This window comes from Narcine bancroftii, chromosome 10 (genome assembly GCF_036971445.1).
Source record: "Narcine bancroftii isolate sNarBan1 chromosome 10, sNarBan1.hap1, whole genome shotgun sequence".
In the NCBI taxonomy this organism is placed as follows: Eukaryota; Metazoa; Chordata; class Chondrichthyes; order Torpediniformes; family Narcinidae; genus Narcine; species Narcine bancroftii.
Genome location: NC_091478.1, coordinates 79,127,973 through 79,147,925, shown reverse-complemented (window position 1 = coordinate 79,147,925; position 19,953 = coordinate 79,127,973). Strand labels below are relative to the sequence as shown.

At 40.9% G+C, this 19,953-nt stretch overlaps 1 protein-coding gene across 3 annotated transcripts in view; it reads left to right on the top strand.

Annotated features, from left to right (window-relative positions):
• Positions 1 to 19,953, top strand: part of nfatc3a (nuclear factor of activated T cells 3a) — a 166,664-nt gene that overhangs the window by 86,390 nt on the left and 60,321 nt on the right. For all 3 annotated transcript variants that reach the window (XM_069901537.1, XM_069901538.1, XM_069901540.1), the window contains exons 4-6: positions 10,683 to 10,882; positions 15,865 to 16,037; positions 17,874 to 18,014. In XM_069901537.1, coding sequence (XP_069757638.1) covers positions 10,683 to 10,882; positions 15,865 to 16,037; positions 17,874 to 18,014 — 514 coding nt within the window. The remainder of the gene's footprint in view (positions 1 to 10,682; positions 10,883 to 15,864; positions 16,038 to 17,873; positions 18,015 to 19,953) is intronic.

The window sequence follows — 19,953 nt, the reverse complement described above, 5'->3', positions numbered from 1 at the left end:
CAAGATGTGGGAAAAAACTTGAACAAGGAGACATCATTACAATGTATGGGGGTGGTGATTAAACACCATGCACACTGCAGCATTAGACTACAGGTGCGCTAAGCAACAAAATCAACAGGTAACAGACAGATCTAAGTGAAGACCCAACCATGGGATCAGATGGAATCTCTGCAGTCCTCTGATACCTGGTCATGAACAGCAGTACCAGGGGAAAATTAAACAGCTAATGGGAGGTGGAGGCTTCAAGAGCATCCTCTCCTCAGTTATGATAAGGCTAAGCACTTGAGTACCCTTGTGCACTCTGGAATGTGGAGGGTCATGTGACCTCTCCATCTGGAACCTGGTGGGAATGTGGATTGTGGACAGTCATGTAACTCTATCTGGGAAAGCTAGATGGAAGTCTCATCACATGCCATTCAAGGTTGGACTCTGCCCACCTGACCATTGGCCCCTTTAATCACCTAGTGATTACCTGGGTCAGAACCTCCAGCTTAATGTACTACGAAGTCCACCACGTGCAGTAGCTCTTCCTCTTTTGCTCTTCGGCCCTGAAATGAACCATGCTCCACTCCAGGTCGCGAACTGTGGACAATGCTGGAGGAGTCATTGGTAAAGTGTGCACTGCATAGGGATCGGAGCTATTGAATATTAATGATGTATATTGGGACTGTACCCACATTGGACAAGGAACGGTAGGTACCGTATTGTAATCTTGGTTGTTATAAGTCTATTCACAGTTGCTCGATTCAGTCGTGTTAAGTCCGATGTGATTTGGTTGTACTGTGCTTGTATGAGTGTATGCAGTTGCTAGTATCAGTAGTATTAAGTCAGATATGACGGATTATACTGTGTTGTGTGATTGAGAGTACTAGTGTGTTATCCCTTTTGCGATCCCCTTGTCTTTTAGTAAAGATCTTTTCCTGTTTCTGGACTCGTTGCTCTTTGAACCCACTGAACTTGTTTCCCTTCCTTTCCAAACAACACCTTATTGTGGCATTTTTCCATGCAGCACCTGCTCTCTTATTTTGCCCCTGCTAAGTATTTTCAACATTTACCGTATTGCTGTTAGATTTCCAGCATCTGCAATTTTTCTCGATTTTTTTGTTTTCCAGTCTATTCTATGCATTTTGAATTTGCTGTGTGACCTTGTGAACAAGGTTTGTGTAAATGCATTAATTAAATGCACTAGCAATTTTGAATCTGTTTTAGATGAAAATGGAACTATTATCAGACTTCAGGCGAACATGAAAGTGTTGGGTAACTTTGCTGATGGAAAATGGGGAATCTCAAATTAATGAAAACAGCAAAGAGATACAGCTAATGGAACCATTCAGCCCTTAGCATTCACTTCCTTTTGAAATAGTTATTGGAAATTGACTAAGGTCAAGTTCAAGTTTATTTATCATCTGAATATACAAGTTCAACCCGATGAAACAATGTTCTCCAGCCCTTAGTGCAAACAGACAGACATATTACACAGATGCACAGAATGTATATACAAATATTAAAATAAATATTATTAAACAGATACTAGTCAGAGAGGGTTGAGCGAGCAGTTCCTCAGTTGTTCAGCCGTCTCACTGCCCACGGGAAGAAGCTGTTTCTCAGCCTGGTGATTCTGACTGATCTTGATGGGAGTAGCTGGAAGATGCTTTGTGCGGGGTGGTAGGTGTCCGTAATCATTTTGCGCGTCCTTTCCAGTAGATCACGATGCTTATTTCTTGGGGGGGGGGGGGAGGCAGAGAGAGACCCCAGTGATCCTCCATGCCTCTCTTATGGTCCTGTGGATTGACCTCTTATCTGATGCTCTACTGCAGATGTCTTTGGCTTGGCTTCGCGGACGAAGATTTACGGAGGGGTAATGTCCACGTCAGCTGCAGGCTCGTTTGTGGCTGACAAGTCCGATGCGGGACAGGAAAAATGAACTCCACCAGTTCTTTTCTGAACCAAAAGAAGTCTGAAAATCCAGACTGCTCGGGGATTGGGTCGGTCCGGGTTTTCTGGATTCTTGGGCAGTACTTTTAAAATTCAAATGCAGTACAACTCTGATTATCCAAAATGGTCAGAACCGGGCCATTCCAGATAAACGTTTTTTTCAGAGAACCGGTCATTTAAAAAAAAAGCCCAGTAGTAACAGCAAATCAGTAGTAACAGTGTTTAAACAACAACAAACAACAAGATAAGGCTTTTTAAGCATTAAAATCATGTTTAATTCTCACCAAAAAAAAATATTGGCCACCGTCGATCACCGACATTTCTCCACCGTGCTGGGAGCCCAAGGGTGCCTAGGTCCCAGCTCCCACCAGGAGCCCGAGGTCTGCTGCTGCCGCTGGGAGACTGATGTCCCTGGTCAGTTCAACTCCAAAAACTTTTTTGGATAAATGAGAATTTTGGAGAATCTGATTTTGGATTATTCGAGTTATACTCTATAAGAAGGAATAGAGAAGAGATAAACAGGTAAATTCTGATAGTTTATTCTCAGAAATGCAGCATGCTTCATTTATCAAAACGAGCAGTTTTAAAGAATAATAGTGGAACTCTTGTTAAAAATGTAAAAAAAATTTTTTTCACTTCAAAAAAGAGCACATACTTAAAATTATGTTTAAAAATTACATTGCAAAACAAAACAGTATGCAAATCAATTTCTTTGTTATAAGATTATCTGTATGGATGGTTATTGCTGCTGTGCCTCTGTAGCGCTTATACACACATACACAAAAACCCACTAAATTTAAAAAGTTTGAGAGTTTTCAAAGTCTGGATTCTTGAGTGGTCAGGATTTCTGTATTTTAAATGGGAAGCAATTTCCAACCTTGTGCTCTCCCATACTGAGACCACCCGCCTCATGCACTGCCATACTGAGACCACCCGCAAATTGGGAGAAAAATACTTCATACTCCATCTGGGCACCCTCCACAAAGATGGCATTAACATTGACTTCTCGTTTCCTTTAGCTCCCTCCCCATCTCTCCCCTTCCCCTATCCCTATTTCTCCTTTCCTCATTCTGTCTCTAGGTCCTTTCAAGCAACGAAAATGCTCGACTGTAAAGGCGGAGGTTCTCCTCCCTTACACCTAGAGACCTGCCTTTCTGAATGCGCCGTGGCTGGCTCCGATGCACCAAATCCAACCCTTCTCGGGGAAGGGTAATTGGCGAAGGGCTGCACTCCACCACCTGGCTTGAATGTACAGCAAATGGCATGAAATGGCCATCAGCCTGCAACCCATCTCCCCACTCATCCCTCTACCTCCATGACCCTCTCAAGGGAGGGGGCGACAGGCAGGAGCCGTCAGGGTAGAAGGAGCTGGCACGGCTTTTGGGGCCACTCTCTGTGGCTCAAAAACATGGCAGAGCAATGGTTGTTTTCCCTCCCCATAATCCCCCATGCAGCTGGAACTGTTCTGGGAAACACAGAAGTGATTCGAGCTGCGTGGGGGATTATGGGTAGGGAAGACAACCATTGCTCTTATGCTCGTTTATGACAGGTGGTGCTACGGTGGTCGCCCCGCCTCCATCCGATCCGGAGGGTGCTACGAGGCACTGCTCAATATGAATGCAACACAGGAGCAGTCTTTTAGGGCTGCTCTATGAAAGGCAAGTTTTAAGATTTCCCTCCGTGGTTGTGGCTGGTCTCCAGACAGAGGCTTGACATGAAATGGCCTTCTCTCTCTCTCTCTCTCTGTCCTTTTGTGTACCTCTGCATTCACAGAGCCACCCCCCAAATCAATTCCCATTTTTCCTCTCAAGCCTTCCTATGCATGTCCAATTATCATCTTTTGTCTGTTGGCCAGTGTTTTTTGCTCCCCCCCATGCCCTTCCTTCCTTTTTCCTCAGCTCCTTTTTCAGACACCTGCCTGCTATTTGCTCATACCTTGAAGAAGGGCTCAGGCCCGAAAGATTGGTTATACAGTATATCTTTACCTCCTGTGGACACTGAGACCTGCTGAATTCCTTCAGTATTTTTGTGTTTTTACTTGATTAAAAAGTATATTGTTTCTAGATTTTGGTTGCATTTTATGCTTTGAAAAATTAGTTAAAATGTCAGAAATTAATTGTATTGTTATTTAAATGTATTTGAATTGTTTTTAAACCTCATTATCTGACTTTTAAAAACAATATAATGGCCTAATTAACAGCCAGTTGTCCAAAGGCCAAGTGTTTTTGGATGGGGCCTCAGGAGTCAACACATAAAACTGAGTTCACACTTGTGACCTGCTGCTCAGCCTTGCAAAAATGGTTATGGCAGTTAGGGGTCCATGTAAATCAGTGGTTTTCAAACTGCCCTCCTAAACTCACATTCCACTTTAAGTAATCTCTGTACCATAGATGCTCTTTGATTAGTAAGGGATTGCTTTAAGGTGGTATGTGAGTGGGAAGGGAGGTTGAAGACCACTGCTCTAGACCACACATGTCAAACTCTGGCCCGCGGGCCAAATTTGGCCCGCGATATAATTATATTTGGTCCGCAAGATCATATCAAAAATGTATTAGAGGTGGCCCGCTGGCCGCCGCGCCAGTATAGCGCATGCACAGTAACCGCTGTGTCCCAGGGTGAGAGAGAGAGAGAGAGAAAAATCCTGGTCCTTGAAAAGTAGTGGTGGATGGTTTTATAAACACGCTGTCGTGTCCCCCCGCCCACCCCCCCCACCCCCCCCACCGCAGCGCGGCCTGGCCGGTATCAGGGCAAGCCAAGGCCCCTCCCCAGCGCCCGGAACCCCAGTGGCACAGCATTTCTTGGAGCTACAGATGGAGTCGGGACGCCGGAGGGAAGATTGAGGCTCCCCGCCGGGCGATGGGGGCACTGGCCGCCCTGCGCCTTCCCACCAGACCAGCGGCGGGTGCCCGGAGTACACGTGGAGAGCGAGGCTGGTTGGGCAGGTAGGGTGGAACCCCCCGCCAATCTTGGGAGTGGTGTGGGCTGGATTGTGATTAGCCGAGCTCACCTGCTCCTCCACCGCTGACCGGGATCCCAGCGTGGTCCTGAGTGCGGAGACTGCCCTGGAAATGTCCTGGGACACTGGCACGGAAAGAAAAGGAGGTCTGGGAGAAACTCAGCAGGTCAAGGGGGGTCCAGGAGAAACTCAGCAGGTCAAGGGGGATCCGGGAGAAACTCAGCAGGTCAAAGGGGGATCCGGGAGAAACTCAGCAGGTCAAAGGGGGGTCCGAGAGAAACTCAGCAGGTCAAGGGGGAGGGGTCCGGGAGAAACTCAGAAGGTCAAGGGGAGGGGGTCCGGGAGAAATTCAGCAGGTCAAGGGGGGTCTGGGAGAAAGTCAGCAGGTCAAGGGAGGTTCGGGAGAAACTCAGCAGGTCAAGCGGGGTCCGGGAGAAACTCAGAAGGTCAAGGGAAGGGGGTCTGGGAGAAACTCAGCAGGTCAAGGGGGGTCCGGGAGAAACTCAGCAGGTCAAAGGGGAATCCGGGAGAAACTCAGCAGGTCAAGGGGGGTCCGGCAGAAACTCAGGGGGGGGCCTGACCTCGCCAGGACCGTTGCCCACTCCCACTCCCTGCCGCAGGCCGACCTGCGACTCACGGTGACGGTGCCACTGATCCCCCGAGATGCCGCCCTGCAGCGAGAGCCAATGCCCCCGCACTGTCGTTGTCCAACCCGATTGCCCTCAAACCCCGCCCTCCCGCACACAGGCCTGAGTAAGTATTATGAACTTTAATCTCAGGATAAAACGATCTTCCATTAGTTTCATGTCACAGTGATAAATATATTCCTGGTTAAAAATGGTCCTGCACCTGGATACAAGCTCATTAGGCATAAAACTTGAAAAGTGTGTAAATCAAAGGATATCTGTACCAATGGAAAAAGGGTATGGCAAATAACCCTGTTAAAGTTCATGCCCACAATCAGTCACATTCTCAATAGCCCTCAGATTTTACTATTCGACAGCACACTAGCAACATTTGACAAATCCTCTATAGAGAAATATTATTTATTGAATATTTTATTTCTCATTTGTTAATGCTTCTGGAAAGAGTTTATCCAAAACTATTATTAAACATTTATTTTAATAAGAAAAAGTTTAACATTACATATGTTGAAAGAAGAGAAAACATGCAGATGTTGTTGAAAATTTTCAATAAATATTTAGTTCGGCCCTCGACTTAGTCCAAGTTTTTAATTTTGGCCCTCCATGAATTTGAGTTTGACACCCCTGCTCTAGACCTAATTGTACTGAAATATTTTGCTTGTGAAAAATTGTCATTGGTCAATTTCCTTTGGATTAGTAAGGGATTGCTTAAGGTGGTATGTGAGTGGAAGGGAAGGTTGAGGACCACTGCTCTCAGCCCAATTGTTACTGAAATATTTTGCTTGAGAAAAATTGTCATTGGCCCATTTCCGTTGAAGTTATGAAACTGGACGCATCACGAGCCAATTTGGTGCGATTAAACAGGGGTTTTTCAAACTTTCTTTCCACTCACATATCACCTTAAGTAATCTCTTACTAATCACAGCATATGGTATAGGGATTGCTTAAGTGGAATGTGAGTTTAGGGGAGCAGTTTGAAAACTACTGATGTAAATTGAGAAGGACAGCCACAAAATGTAAGCGTTTCTGCAGGAAAAGCATGAGTACTGCATCATCAGAAAGAGCAGAATTATATATTATTTTACTTCCTCTCACTTTCTCCCAAATACTTCAAAGCCTTTGAAGTCCCTTTCATAAGCATTTTTGGTTGTAACATGGGAGCTAAGTCCTCCATCAACCCAAGTATTGTCCGTGTACTGTTTGCATAGCACTGGGGGAAATCACAAAATGAGAGCACTTTTTTCAATCTGGTCAACTCTGATTGGGATGACAAATTTCAATTTGTATCATTCAGCAAGTATTTGGTATGTGGTCTGGAAGAAGGAAGTGAACCTTTTGAGCAAATGAATGAAGGGAAATTGTGATAGAAATACTTCTACATCTTGAATGATTCTATTTTCCTCAATGCCTCTTGACCTCTGTCCCTTTGAATATTTCGAACAACTACATTGTCTGTAACTATCTTTAACATCTGGAGCACAGTATTCAGTGAAGTGCTAAGTCATTGTTTTTGGCAGAGCTGAATTAACAGTATTGTGCAATTTCCTGTTAAAAGGTGCTATTAAATAGGTTAAATTTTAAGTGAGAAGAAATGTAATGGAAATGTGATTTCCAGAATGGACATTTCTTTTTCTTTTATATTGTTACAATATTTACTTCATATGGCATAAACATTTGGAGTAGACCTAATAACCTAGGTAGGTTGTGTCATCCCCAATGCCGATTAGCCCAGTGTGAAAGGGACGTGGACTATCCAGGGACAAAGTAGTGACATGTTAATGAGTGCAGGAACGTGAGGGAAAAAAATGATTAAAAAGTTGTAAACTTAACTGACCTGTATAAACCTTTATAAATTTCTAAAGGACTGTGGGAAAGTCGGGGCGAGAGAGAGAGTACGCGATGACAGATCTGCCATCCCAGAATTCTATGTGGTAGAGAAATACCTCCATATATGCTCCATGAGTGTGCATACAGCCCTTTCCCTTCACTATGGAATTCTGGGAGAGCAGATCCACCATCATTCTTTCCCACGGTCTTTATAAATTGTGGGACATTTTTTTTTTTAATTTTTTATTTTTCACACCATAAATCACATTAGCCATGATATACACTATTTCTTTTTCACACATATACAGTGACTTTTTCTCCTCCCCCCCCTCCTCCCAAGCCACCCCCCACCCCACCCCCCCCCACCATCCATTTTAGGTATACAATCTAGGTTGCATTAAGCCAGTCAGACAATGTTGTCATTCAACAAAAATACACCAGAAATTCTACTGAGTCCATTCTTTTCTTTCCTTCTCCTTCCATCAACTTAGGTAATGTTTGTCCCCAGTAGGTTTTCGCTATTGTATTTAATGTAAGGCTCCTATACTTGTTCGAATATTTCAATATTATTTCTTAACCTATATGTTATTTTTTCTAATGGAATACATTTATTCATTTAAATTTAGTAGTTTCTTCCTTTTAATTTGGTTATGTATTCCATTAATATTTAAAGTCATATAGTTCAGCGTAGCCCTTTTATATTTTGTTTATCTTCTCTTTCAGTTTTTCCATCATTACCTTTCCTCCTTTTCCATTTCTGTTTTCTTATTTTCAACTCTTTATAAGACAACATTCCTACAACATCCAACATTTTCCTTATACTCCTATTTCTATCTTATTTATCCCCAATCTCCCCTTCCCCTCCTGAGTTGTCTTTTATCCCTTGTCGGACAACCACATCTCCCCTCTCCATTTGGATTTGCAAATCCACTCGCAAGCATCAACTGATTTTGCAGTGACCGCTATTTCCCCTCACCCCGCCCCCCCCAGAAAAGATTTCACTTTTCATATGTCACAAAGGTCACTCTTTTAATTCCCTCCTTATTCTCTCTATTCCATTACCTTCCCTTATTAATTCTTGTCTATACTATCTATATTTTCCTCTAAGTACAGATACATTCACGTATGCACATTGTCTCTATTCACTCTTATACCTCTTTACCCACATACATATCAATCGTGATCATTTTAACTCTCATTACCCGTCTTCCTCCCTCAGTCTATTTTTGTAATTGTTCTGCAAATTTTCGTGCTTCTTCTGGATCCGAGAATAGTCTGTTTTGTTGTCCTGGAATAAATATTTTCAATACCGCTGGATGCTTTAGTATAAATTTATACCCTTTCTTCCATAAAATCGCCTTTGCTGTATTGAACTCTTTTCTCTTCTTTAGGAGTTCAAAACTTATATCTGGATAAATGAAGATTTTTTGCCCTTTATACTCCAGTGGTTTGTTGCCCTCTCTTACTTTTTCCATTGTCTTCTCCAGTACCTTTTCTCTTGTAGTATATCTTAGGAATTTTACTACAATAGATCTTGGTTTTTGTTGTGGTTGTGGTTTAGAGGCCAATACTCTATGTGCCCTTTCTATTTTCATTTCATGCTGTAGTTCTGGACATCCTAGGGTCTTAAGGATCCATTCTTTTATAAACTCCCTCATATTCTTGCCTTCTTCATCTTCCTTAAGGCCCACTATCTTTATGTTATTTCTTCTGTTATGGTTTTCCATTGTATCTATTTTTTGAGCTAGTAGTTCTTGTGTCTCTTTAGTTTTTTTATTAGATTTCTCCAATTTCTTTTTTAAGTCTTCTACCTCCATTTCTGCTGCTACTGCCCGCTCTTCCATCTTGTCCATTTTCTTTCCCATTTCTGTTAAGGTCATCTCCATTTTATTTATTTTCTCTTCTGTGTTGTTTATTCTTTTTCTTAAATCCTTAAATTCCTGTGTTTGCCATTCTTTAAATGACTCCATGTATCCTTTAATAAGAGCAAGTATATCCTTTACCTTGCCTTTCTTTTCTTCTTCTATTTCTCTGTACTCTTCCTCTTCCTCTTCTTCTTCCTCTGGGTTGGCCATCTGTTGTTTCTTTGGTGCCCTTTCCTTCTCTTCTTTCTTGTTTCTATTGTCTTCTGTGGTCTCTTCTTACTGCAGGTGTTCTGCAGCTGTCGTTGCCGGCTGTGGAGATCGACTCCCCAGCTGGTCCCCCCTCCCGTCGGTGTGTTTTTTTTTCATGCGCGGTTGCGCACTTTTACTCGGCTCAGCGAGCCATTTTTGTAGTCCATTATTTACCGACCTGAGGGAGCGGGTTTCTCTCTCCGCAGCGGGCCTCTTCGGACAGGTAAGGCCTTCACCTTTTTCCTTCTTTGTCTTCTCTTCCTCTCTTCTTACCGTTGCTTTCGATTTTTCTTTTTTTGTCGCCATCTTCTTTCCACCTTTATACTCACTTTTCTGTAACTTTTATTTCTGTGCCTTTGTGTTTTCCTTTGTTTTTCCCGACTTTTCTGGAGAGGGCTGGAGTTCACCGTCCGGCCACTACTCCATCACGTGACTCCTCCCGCCACTGGGACTTTCTCATGGTGTTTATAATATGTGTGGCTATACTTTCCCACAGTCTTTTATAAATTTATAAAGGTTTATATTGGTCTGGCACAACAATAAGGGCTGTACATAATGCTTAATTATGTTATAATTAAAAGTTTTGTTTAAATACAAGAATATAATGCATTTATTCGGATTTAGGGCAGATCCTCCATCGCTCGATGCGTCACTCAGACATCACTGGAAGAGGATAGAATCCCCTATCCCTGGGGATGTCTTGGTGATGAGTGTGAAAGGACACAGAGAACTGGTTAATGGTGGTCCAGTGTGAAAGGCAAAAATGGCATCCTTAACCGGTTCACTGAATGGACAATCTACTGGTTCGGGCCTTTGATACTTAAAATTGAAGGTGGCAAAACAAATGGTTTTCAAACAAAGCTGTCTTTTTGTATCTTATGTGTGTGAGTTTGTTTGTCAACAGATGCATAAACAATGTGTTAATTAATGTTAGATTAATCACGATCTACACTATATATGTGGTTTTATGTTAGTATTTCTGAGGCACCATTTCTGTATTTTGTGGTAAATTTGTATTGAAAGGATAAACCAGAAAAACAGATATTGAGGGGAAATAACTTGACTATTGTATTGCTGAGAAAAAAAATTAAAAATTTTAGAAATGGGCTGCAGCTCGCTGAAGAAAAGTGTAATTAATTTTTGGAGCCTATTTTCGTTGTCTTCTTTCCAGCAATTTTACTTATGTAAACATGTTTTCTCACACAGCTTCAAGGTTACAATGAAAAGCCAATCAACCTGCAGATGTTCATTGGAACGGCTGATGACCGCTATTTAAGACCACATGCATTCTACCAGGTGCACAGAATCACTGGGAAGACTGTTGCCACAGCTAGTCAGGAGGTTATAGTTACCAGCACAAAGGTTCTTGAAATTCCTCTTCTACCTGAAAACAATATGACTGCCAGGTACTCATCCAAATCTCTCAGTAAAACATTTTTTTGTCAACTTTCCTCTCAAACTTTGCATAATTGGATAAAAAGCATCTGATCCATTGAAGTCAGTTGGAACTTTAAAAAAATTGTTGCATTTTCTTTAAGATTTTTCTCGCTGTTTACTTAGAGCTACAGTCTGTACAATTAACATGAAGAAAGTGTGTGGCAAGGTTTATACAGGAGAAAGGAATATACATATTTCAATTGGCTAGCTTCAATACACCAGGATAGGAGATTACAACAGTCTTGCACTGTAAATTTTGAAGTCATAATTGATAAATAATTTTCATCATGTTGTGCTGGCTTCCTTCATGATTTTACCTCCACACATGGGTTTGAAAAATTTAATTTTCGGCTCTCAACAATTCCTCTTGGAAGTAGAAAATCAGAGTTGAAGAAATACCACATCTCAGAGAATAGTTCCTACATAGTAGCCATCACCAAAAGATTGCCTGGTAAAGTGAAATTTTAAAGAAGATTTGGCATATTTTCAATTGAATGCTTAAAAAGGCAATTGTTGTTGGAGGAAGATTGCTGCATTCTTCTGACTGAAAAACAACTGTTGCCATCGCTATCTGCGCTTTTAGACTAGTACCAGTAAATTCAACATCGCACATCCAAACCAAGCAACTGTGGGGAGCAGAGAATATAAGCAGAAAGTATCGATGCTACCCTCTTCCCTACCCTCCTGTGCAGTCCCTGTCACTCAGTATAATTTGGACTAAAGCCCAGTACATATAATAACATTATGTTTAATATGTGCAGGAACAAAACAAGTAACAAAATATAGAAAAATAGGTCGCTTCAAATTGGAGGAGCTTCTTATTGAGTTGCATAGCTAACTGTTTTGATGCCAGAAGCATCCAAATTTGGTTTCAAGAAGCCAGTTGCAAATGTTTAATCAGAAAAGGCAGAGACGGGATATGTAGGCAATGCTTTTGAACTGTTCAAGGGATTTGCAATTAATCACTGTTTCAAAGCACTATAACATCTGATCGGTCATTTACTGTTTCAAGTGTTTTTCCTTCTGGTTGGAGACATTGGGCATAGATATTTCCAGTTTAGAGGCCATGTTAATAAGGGTATGAAATGATATTAAAATCAGTTTCTAGCATTCTAAATATTTCTAAATTTATACTCTTTGCTATACAGTTATTGTTTTATTACATCAGTATTCATGAATACTGACAAAAAGCAAAGGAGGAAAAACCCAACACCCAACCCCAACCCACCAATTTTCTCTTGCAACCGCTGCAACCGTGTCTGCCTGTCCCGCATCGGACTTGTCAGCCACAAACGAGCCTGCAGCTGACGTGGACATTTACCCCCACCTTAAATCTTTGTCCGCGAAGCCAAGCCAAAGAAGAGAAAAGAAAGAAAGAAGAAGATTCATGAATCATATTTCAAAAGCAAAGTATTTTAAAATTACATAAATAATCTGTTTTTACATTTCAATGTTTCATGACTATTAATGATAGAGATATTTTGGATACTGTTGACCTAGACAGAATTTTATTGCAGCGCAGATCAGATATTTTATGCCATCCAATTGAAACTGAACCCAAATCAATCAAGAAATCAAAATAATCTAGTCACAAATCATTTCTGGAGAGCCTGTTGTTGGTCACAAATCAATTTTAAGCACCCAATGTAGCATGTGATGCAGGCAGATATATTTGCAGCATGAATTGGCCTTCATATTGCTAAGCAGATTGGAAACAGCAATATTCTTACACATCAAGGGTGAATAGAGGTGCAGATCATGACATAATTCAATGTGATTTGCAAATTTTATGCCACCACTTTTAAATTGGATTCTCTACCATATAGATAGTGAAAAACCAAAATAAATACTGGCCAGCCAAGTAGCATGAGTTGAATGAGGTACACAAAAGTGCTGAAGAAATTCAGCAGGTCATGCAGCATCCACAGGAATTAAAAGGCAATCAACATTTCAGGCCTGAGCCCTTTAGGCCTGAAATATTGAATTCCTTTTACTTCTGATGAATACTGTGTGGCCTGATGAATTTCTCCAGCACTTTTCTTTATTGCACTCAACCCCAGCATCTGCAGATGTTCTTGTTTAACTCTGTTGAATGAGAAACCAGTTAACATTTTTTGTCAGTGATTCTTTCTCAGAACTGGGCAAGAGTAGAAGGTTTTCATTTTCAAAGCAGAGCTGGGGAGGGAGAAGAGTGAAATGCAAGACAAAGTTGAAACAGATCAGATGATAAGGAGCATGAATACTTTTTGAGGCATTCTAAAGGAAGAGGACTATACAGCTGAAACGTGGGACCCACACGAGAGAGCAGATGCTAGAATCTGGGGCAAAACAGTCTGCTGGAGGAATTCATTAGGTTGAACAGTCTTGATGGAAGGTTTCAGCTAAAAATATTGACTGATGTTATTTCCTAAATTCTTCCAGCAGATTGTGTTTTGAATGCAGTTGTACCCTTTATTTTGAACTCGCATTGAGAATTTAGCATTTAGGAGTAGAAAAGAAAAACCTAACACAGTTATCCTGATTTAAAATGATCTGCAATTTATACAGCATGTCATTGTGTACTTGGATTTTGGGGAATCCATGCTTATCACTTCAGGATTTCAGCCATCTTCATTTATGAAAAATAAATGACCCTTTAAATATCATTCCTCTCTTTTGAGACAATAAAGAGACAAGGAGGAGAGGAAGTAAGTCCTTGGCTTGAACTCTGGTATCTGTAGACTTTTCTGGCAGCAGTCTGATTTTTCAAGTCTGATGCACTCAGATGTTCAATGGTTTCTGGTTTTATTGGAAATGACCTCCGACATTAGGCTTTGCAGTTAAAATGGAGCTTCCCTTGTATCTTGGAGACATTGGGGTTCAGAGTGTGTGTAAAGATCTGTGTATGGTTGGTATTGGACGACCTTTCCTGCAGGCCTTTAGAGATATTGCCATGCCTTTCCGATGAGCTGTGGCATCAAAATCCTTGTCCAGGAAACAGCCAAAGGGATTACTCAAGAGTGAATTGGGTTAAGAGAATGAGAATTAACTGACATTTCCAACCTCTTGTGTCTTGGAGCCACCACTTTCCCAAGAACATTGTCATGGTCCCTTAGTGATGAATAATCATTTTCATTGGAATAACATTATGCAGCTGAACCTGAATATCCATTTTATTGCTGCAGATACTCTCTGCATCAACTTATTCTGAAGGGCAACTATATGTACTTTTGGTGATGTACTGGATTTGATTGAACTGTTGGCAATGTGTGCTAGCAGAACATGTGTGAATATGACATTTCTAAGTACAGGGATCAGGAAGGGAAGCAGAAGAGGCACGGGATCAGTCATGTTCCAATTGAACAGTTATGGATAAGTTTATTGAGGGGATTTTGAGGAACACGAGCCAGAGCATTTTGAAAGGCAATGATTGATAAGGGATAGTCTGTATGGCACTTTTGCTTAGGAAATCCTGTCTCACGAGTTTGTTTTTTGAAGAGGTGAATATGAAAATTGAGGGCTGAGCAGTAGATGTTGTCTTCATGAACTTTAGTAAAGCCTTTGATATGATTCCACATGGTAGCTCATCCAGAATGTTATATTACATGGGATCACTTCCTGCAGCCGCACGGGATGTTTCCAAGGGGGCGATTAATAAGAAAGGATGAGTGGACGAGGGAGTCACTGAGGGAGTGGTCCCTACAGAATGGGGAGAGGGGACTGTGCTTCTTCCCCTGCCCCATTCCACTCTTCTCCCACCCCCTTCATTATTTTGTTTAGGCACCTGCCCACATTTTGTACATGATGAAGGGCTCAAGTTTGAAAAGTTTGAAAAGTTGGTTATGTATCATTATCTTTGCTATATAAAGTCCACTGTGTGACCTGCTGAGTTTCTCCAGCATTGTGTTTTTATAATTGGTTACGGAATTAGCTTGATGGTTTGAGTTGGAGGATGGTAATCGAAGGGTGTTATTCATATTGCAGTCCTGTGATCAGTGTGTGCCACGAGGATTAGTGCTGGGTTCACTGTCATTTATTGTCTGTGTTAATCACATGGATGACAACATATGGTTGCAGATGACTCCAAAACTGCTGGTTTAGTGGACAGTGAAGAAAGTATCTGAGATTGCAACAGGATCTCGATGAGCTGAGAAAATGAGCCAGATGGAATTTAACTCTTCAGTACGAAGTATTGCACAGTTAAGGTTGTAAAACGGAGAGACTTGGTGTTACAAGCCTGAAAGTGGCAAAAGGGCTTGGCACAATTGCTGTCGTCAATCAGCATTGAGTACAGGTGATGGGATGTTTTGTGACAACTTTACAAGGTATTGGTGAGCTCACATGTGGAGTTTTGTATGCACTTCTGGTCACCCAGCTATATTATTAAACTGGAAGGGGGACAGTGAAGATTCAACCAAATGGTACCAGGACTAGCAGGCTTGAATTATAAGGAGAAGTGGGATAGATGGGACTTTCCTCCCTTATAAGGAGAAGCAGGGTAGATGGGACTTTCCTCCCTGGAGTGCAGGAGGCTGAAAGGTAATGATAGTGGTTTATAAGGGCATAGAAAAAAAAATCAATATTCACTGTCTTTTTCAAAAACTAGATGCATAGATTTAGGGTGAGAGGGAAAAGATTTAAAAGGATTTGAGGGGCATCTTTTACAAGGTGGTGGATATATGGACAAAATGCCAGAGGAGGGTAGATTTGTAATATTTAAAAGACGTTTAGATAAATATATGGGTGGGAAAGGTTTGGAGAAATATGGATTGAACACAGCATTTAGGTCTAAATTGGGTGGACAACATTTGCAGCGTGGATAAGTTGGACCAGAGAGACTTCCCATGCTGTAAAAATCTGTGATGATATCTTTATGGAAGATGAGGCTGGACTGTGTAAAATCAACTTTGCTCATTTAAAATCATGATTTGACATGAAATCATATGACTTAATCTGTTTTCTTTTTTTAAAGCATTGATTGTGCAGGAATTTTGAAACTTCGCAATTCAGATATAGAACTTCGCAAGGGTGAAACTGATATTGGCAGAAAAAATACAAGGGTTCGCCTTGTTTTCCGTGTGCATATCCCACAGCCCAATGGAAAAGTTGTCTCGTTGCAAGCAGCTTCCATTCCTGTTGAATGCTGTTAGTATTAAAGTTTCTTCCATCTTTTTTACTTCATGCTTATTTCTTCTTCATGCATGTTGCTGTTTTTGTGACCTCATTTCATGCCTTACACAACATGATTAGCAGGTTGGAGATGAGCTTTTAATGAAATTTGGCATTCCTCTTACTTTGACAGCAGACTATCAAGAAAGTAAATAGAATCTTGGCCTTCATTGCTAGAGGGATTAAATTTAGGAGCAGGGAAGTTATGCTGCAACTATACAAGGTACTGGTGAGGCCGCATGCATACAGTGCTGGTCTTACTTGAGGAAGGATGTGCTGGCTTTTGAGGTAGTTTGGAGGAAGATCACCAGATTGATTCCAGATATGAGGGGATCAACCTTTGAGGAGAGCTTGAGTCACCTGGGGCTGTACTCAATTGAATTTAAAAAAATTAGAGGGGATCTTATAGAAACATATAAAATTATAAAATGCATAGATAAGATAGAAGTAGGTAAGTTGTTCCTATTGGTGTGGAAGACCTGAACTGGGGGACATAGATTCAAGATTCACGGGTAGTAGGTTTAGGACTGAGACGAGGAGGAATGCTTTTTCCAGAGGGTGGTGAATGTATGGAATTTGCTCCCCATTGAAGCAGTGGAGGTTTCCTCTGTGAATATATTTAAGTCAAGGTTGGATAATTTTTTACAAAATAGGAGATTAAGGGAAATGGGGAAAAGGCAGGAGATGATCAGTTATGATCTCATTAAATGGCAGAGCAGCCTCAACAGGCTCAGATGACCTACTCTTGCTCCTATTATGTTCTCTTGTTTATATTCACCATGCCCCCTTAATTTCCTTGCTATTCCCTCCCTGAAAAGTACCCATATTCCCATGCTTCAGCATGCCATTATGAAAGACTTAAAAACAGCCAAAACTAGCTCATGACAATCATTGCCAAACTTAACAATTAGTACAGAATCAGGAATAGAGAAGTAGGCTTATCTTATAACCTACCTGGAATGGTTCAAAGATTCCTTTATTGTCACGTAACAATATATTAAAAACGTAATATACTGATATACTTCAGCTTTTGTCTGCTGTAAGGTAGAGAAAGAGTTGCCATGATCATTGCCCAGTGCCCCTAATGATAGAAGAAAAGGAAGCAAAAAAAGGTTTCTTCAGAGACACTGAATGTCTGTGGTTGTGGGACTCGTGCATGAGTATAACGAGGTGGATTCAAGCAATATTATCTTGGAAGGTGCATCTAAGCACTTGCGGGTGGGTTTGATAATTTTTTTGAATATTTTTATTGGTAATAGTTAACCTGCTAGCAGTATCATGTACTGAAATTGCTGGGTTTTTTTGTGTATGAACAGACTTCTTGCTGCCACAGTAATTAAACATTTTGCATGCTTGTCAGACTTGATAATGAAATAAGCTTGCTAAGAAGTACCAACATATCTTTCAGATAATGAGTTTAATAATTAATGTTTTGTTTCTTGAAATTATTTCCTTCTGTGAGTAGCATTAATTACTAAATAACTTGGAATTGTGGACTACTCTAATCGGATTTGTTTTTAAAAATGAGCATATACTTGAAAACTTTCGTGCAAACCTTTAGATTTTTTTTCTAATTATTGACAATAGTGAGCTTTTTGTGAAGTTGCCAAAACTACATGAATGTAGTTGGAAACAGTCTATATTTGGACAGAATGCATGACTCCTTTAGGTTAGAAAATATTCTCTTATTTCCATATACACAGCATAAATATGTTTGATGCTTGTACATCTGTATACTTTATATTTTTGAAATTGTATAGGAATCGACACCTTAATGCATATTCGGTAATTTAAATCATTCAATTAACACAGCCCAGCGGTCTGCCCAGGAACTCCCTCAGATTGAAAAGTACAGCATCAACTCGTGTTCTGTCACTGGTGGAGAAGAAATGATTGTCAATGGCTTCAATTTTCTTCCAGAGTCTAAGATTATCTTCCTTGAAAAGGGCCCAGGTATGTAACTGCATTTGATATAATATGAAGTTAATGCACAGATGGTTGCATTTACAGGTATACCCCATTTTACGAATACTCATTTTACAACAATTCATTTTTACAAAGAAACCTGTGTTCGCGATCCAAAAAAGAAATTTGAATGGGATTTCGGTGTTACAAAAGTATCCTTCAATAGTAGTGAATGGTCTTTGCTTTACGCCATTTTGGCTTACAAAAGGTTTCGTAGGAATGCGCTAGTTTCATAAAGCGAGGTTTATAGTACCTGTATTACAAAAAATGTTGCAAATGGGTAAAGTGCTATGGTGAGGTGCTGAAGGAATGGAAGATAGTTCATGTGGTTCCATTGCTTTAAAAAAGGCTCTAAAAAATAATCTATAAAATTATAGGCGAGTAAGCCTGAAGTCAGTAGAGGGCAAGTTATTGGAAGGTATTCTAAGAGATCAGGTATTCAGTACTTGATTAGACCGGGACTGATTAGGGATTGTCAACATGGTTTTGTGTGTGGCAGGTTATGTTTAACTAATCTTTCAATTTTGAAGAGGTTACCAGGAAAATTGATGGAGGAAATGCTGTGGTTGTTGTCCATGTGGACTTTAGTAAGACCTTTGACAAGGTCCCACGTAGGAGGTTAGTCAGGTTGTTCATTTGCTCAGTGCTCATGGTGAGACAGTAAATTGGATTAGACACTGGCTAAAACATCTGTTTTAGGGAGGCGGCCACCTACAACGACTATGTAAACATCGACAAGTACACAAGCTCAGTGACATGGGGAACAAGGACATGGCAGACCAATTAAATAACTACTTTAGTTCGGTCTTCACTAAGGAAAATATGAATAATCTTCAGGAAATAATAGGGGACCGTGAGGCTAATGTGACGCAAGGACTGGGGAAAATAAGTGTAAGTTATGAGGTTGTGTTGGAAAGATTGAAGGGATTAAAGGCAGACAAGTCCCCAGGGCCAGATGGTCTGCATCCCAGAGTGCTAAAGGAAGTAGCCCATGAAATAATGGGCTACTTTGTTGATAATTTTTCAAAACTCTTTTGATTCTGGAGTAGTTCCTGAGGACTGGAGGGTGGCTAATGTAACTCCACTTTTTAAAAAGTGAGGGAAAGAGAAATGAGGGAATTATAAACTGGTTAGCTTGACATCAGTAGTGGGGAAAATGTTAGAGTCAGTTATTAAAGATGTGATTGCGGCACATCTGGAAAATGGTGAATTCATTGGTCAGAGCAGCATGGTTTCATGAAGGGAAAATCGTGTCTGACTAATTTTATTGAATTTTTTGAGGATGTAACTAGTAGAGTGGATAGGGGAGAACCAGTAGATGTGGTTTACCTGGATTTTCAGAAGGCTTTTGATAAGGTCCCACACAGGTCTAGGGAATATGGTATTGAGGTGGATAGAGAATTGGTTGACAGATAGGAAGCAAAGAGTAGGAATAAACGGGTACTTTTCGGAATGGCAGTCAGTTACTAGTGGGGTCCCACAAGGCTCAGTGCTGGGTCCCCAGTTATTTACAATATATATTAATGATTTAGATGAGGAAATAGAGAACAGCACTTCCAAGTTTGCAGACGACACGAAGCTGGGTGGGATTGTAAGTTGTGTAGAGGGTGTTAAGAGTGTGCAGGGTGACTTGGATAGGTTGGGTGAGTTGGCAAATGCATGGCAGATGCAATATAATGTGGATACGTGTGTGGTTGTCCACTTTGGAGGAAAGAATGGGAGGGCTGAGTACTATCTTAATGGTATCCAATTAGGAAAAGGGGAGATGGAAAGAATCCTGGGTGTTGCTGTGTATCAGTCATTAAAAGTGGGCAGGCAGGTGCAGCAAGCAGTAAAAAAGGCAAATGGTATGTTGGTGTTCATATTAAGAGGATTCGAGTACAGGAGCAGAGAGGTATTGATGCAATTGTATAGGGCCTTGGTGAGA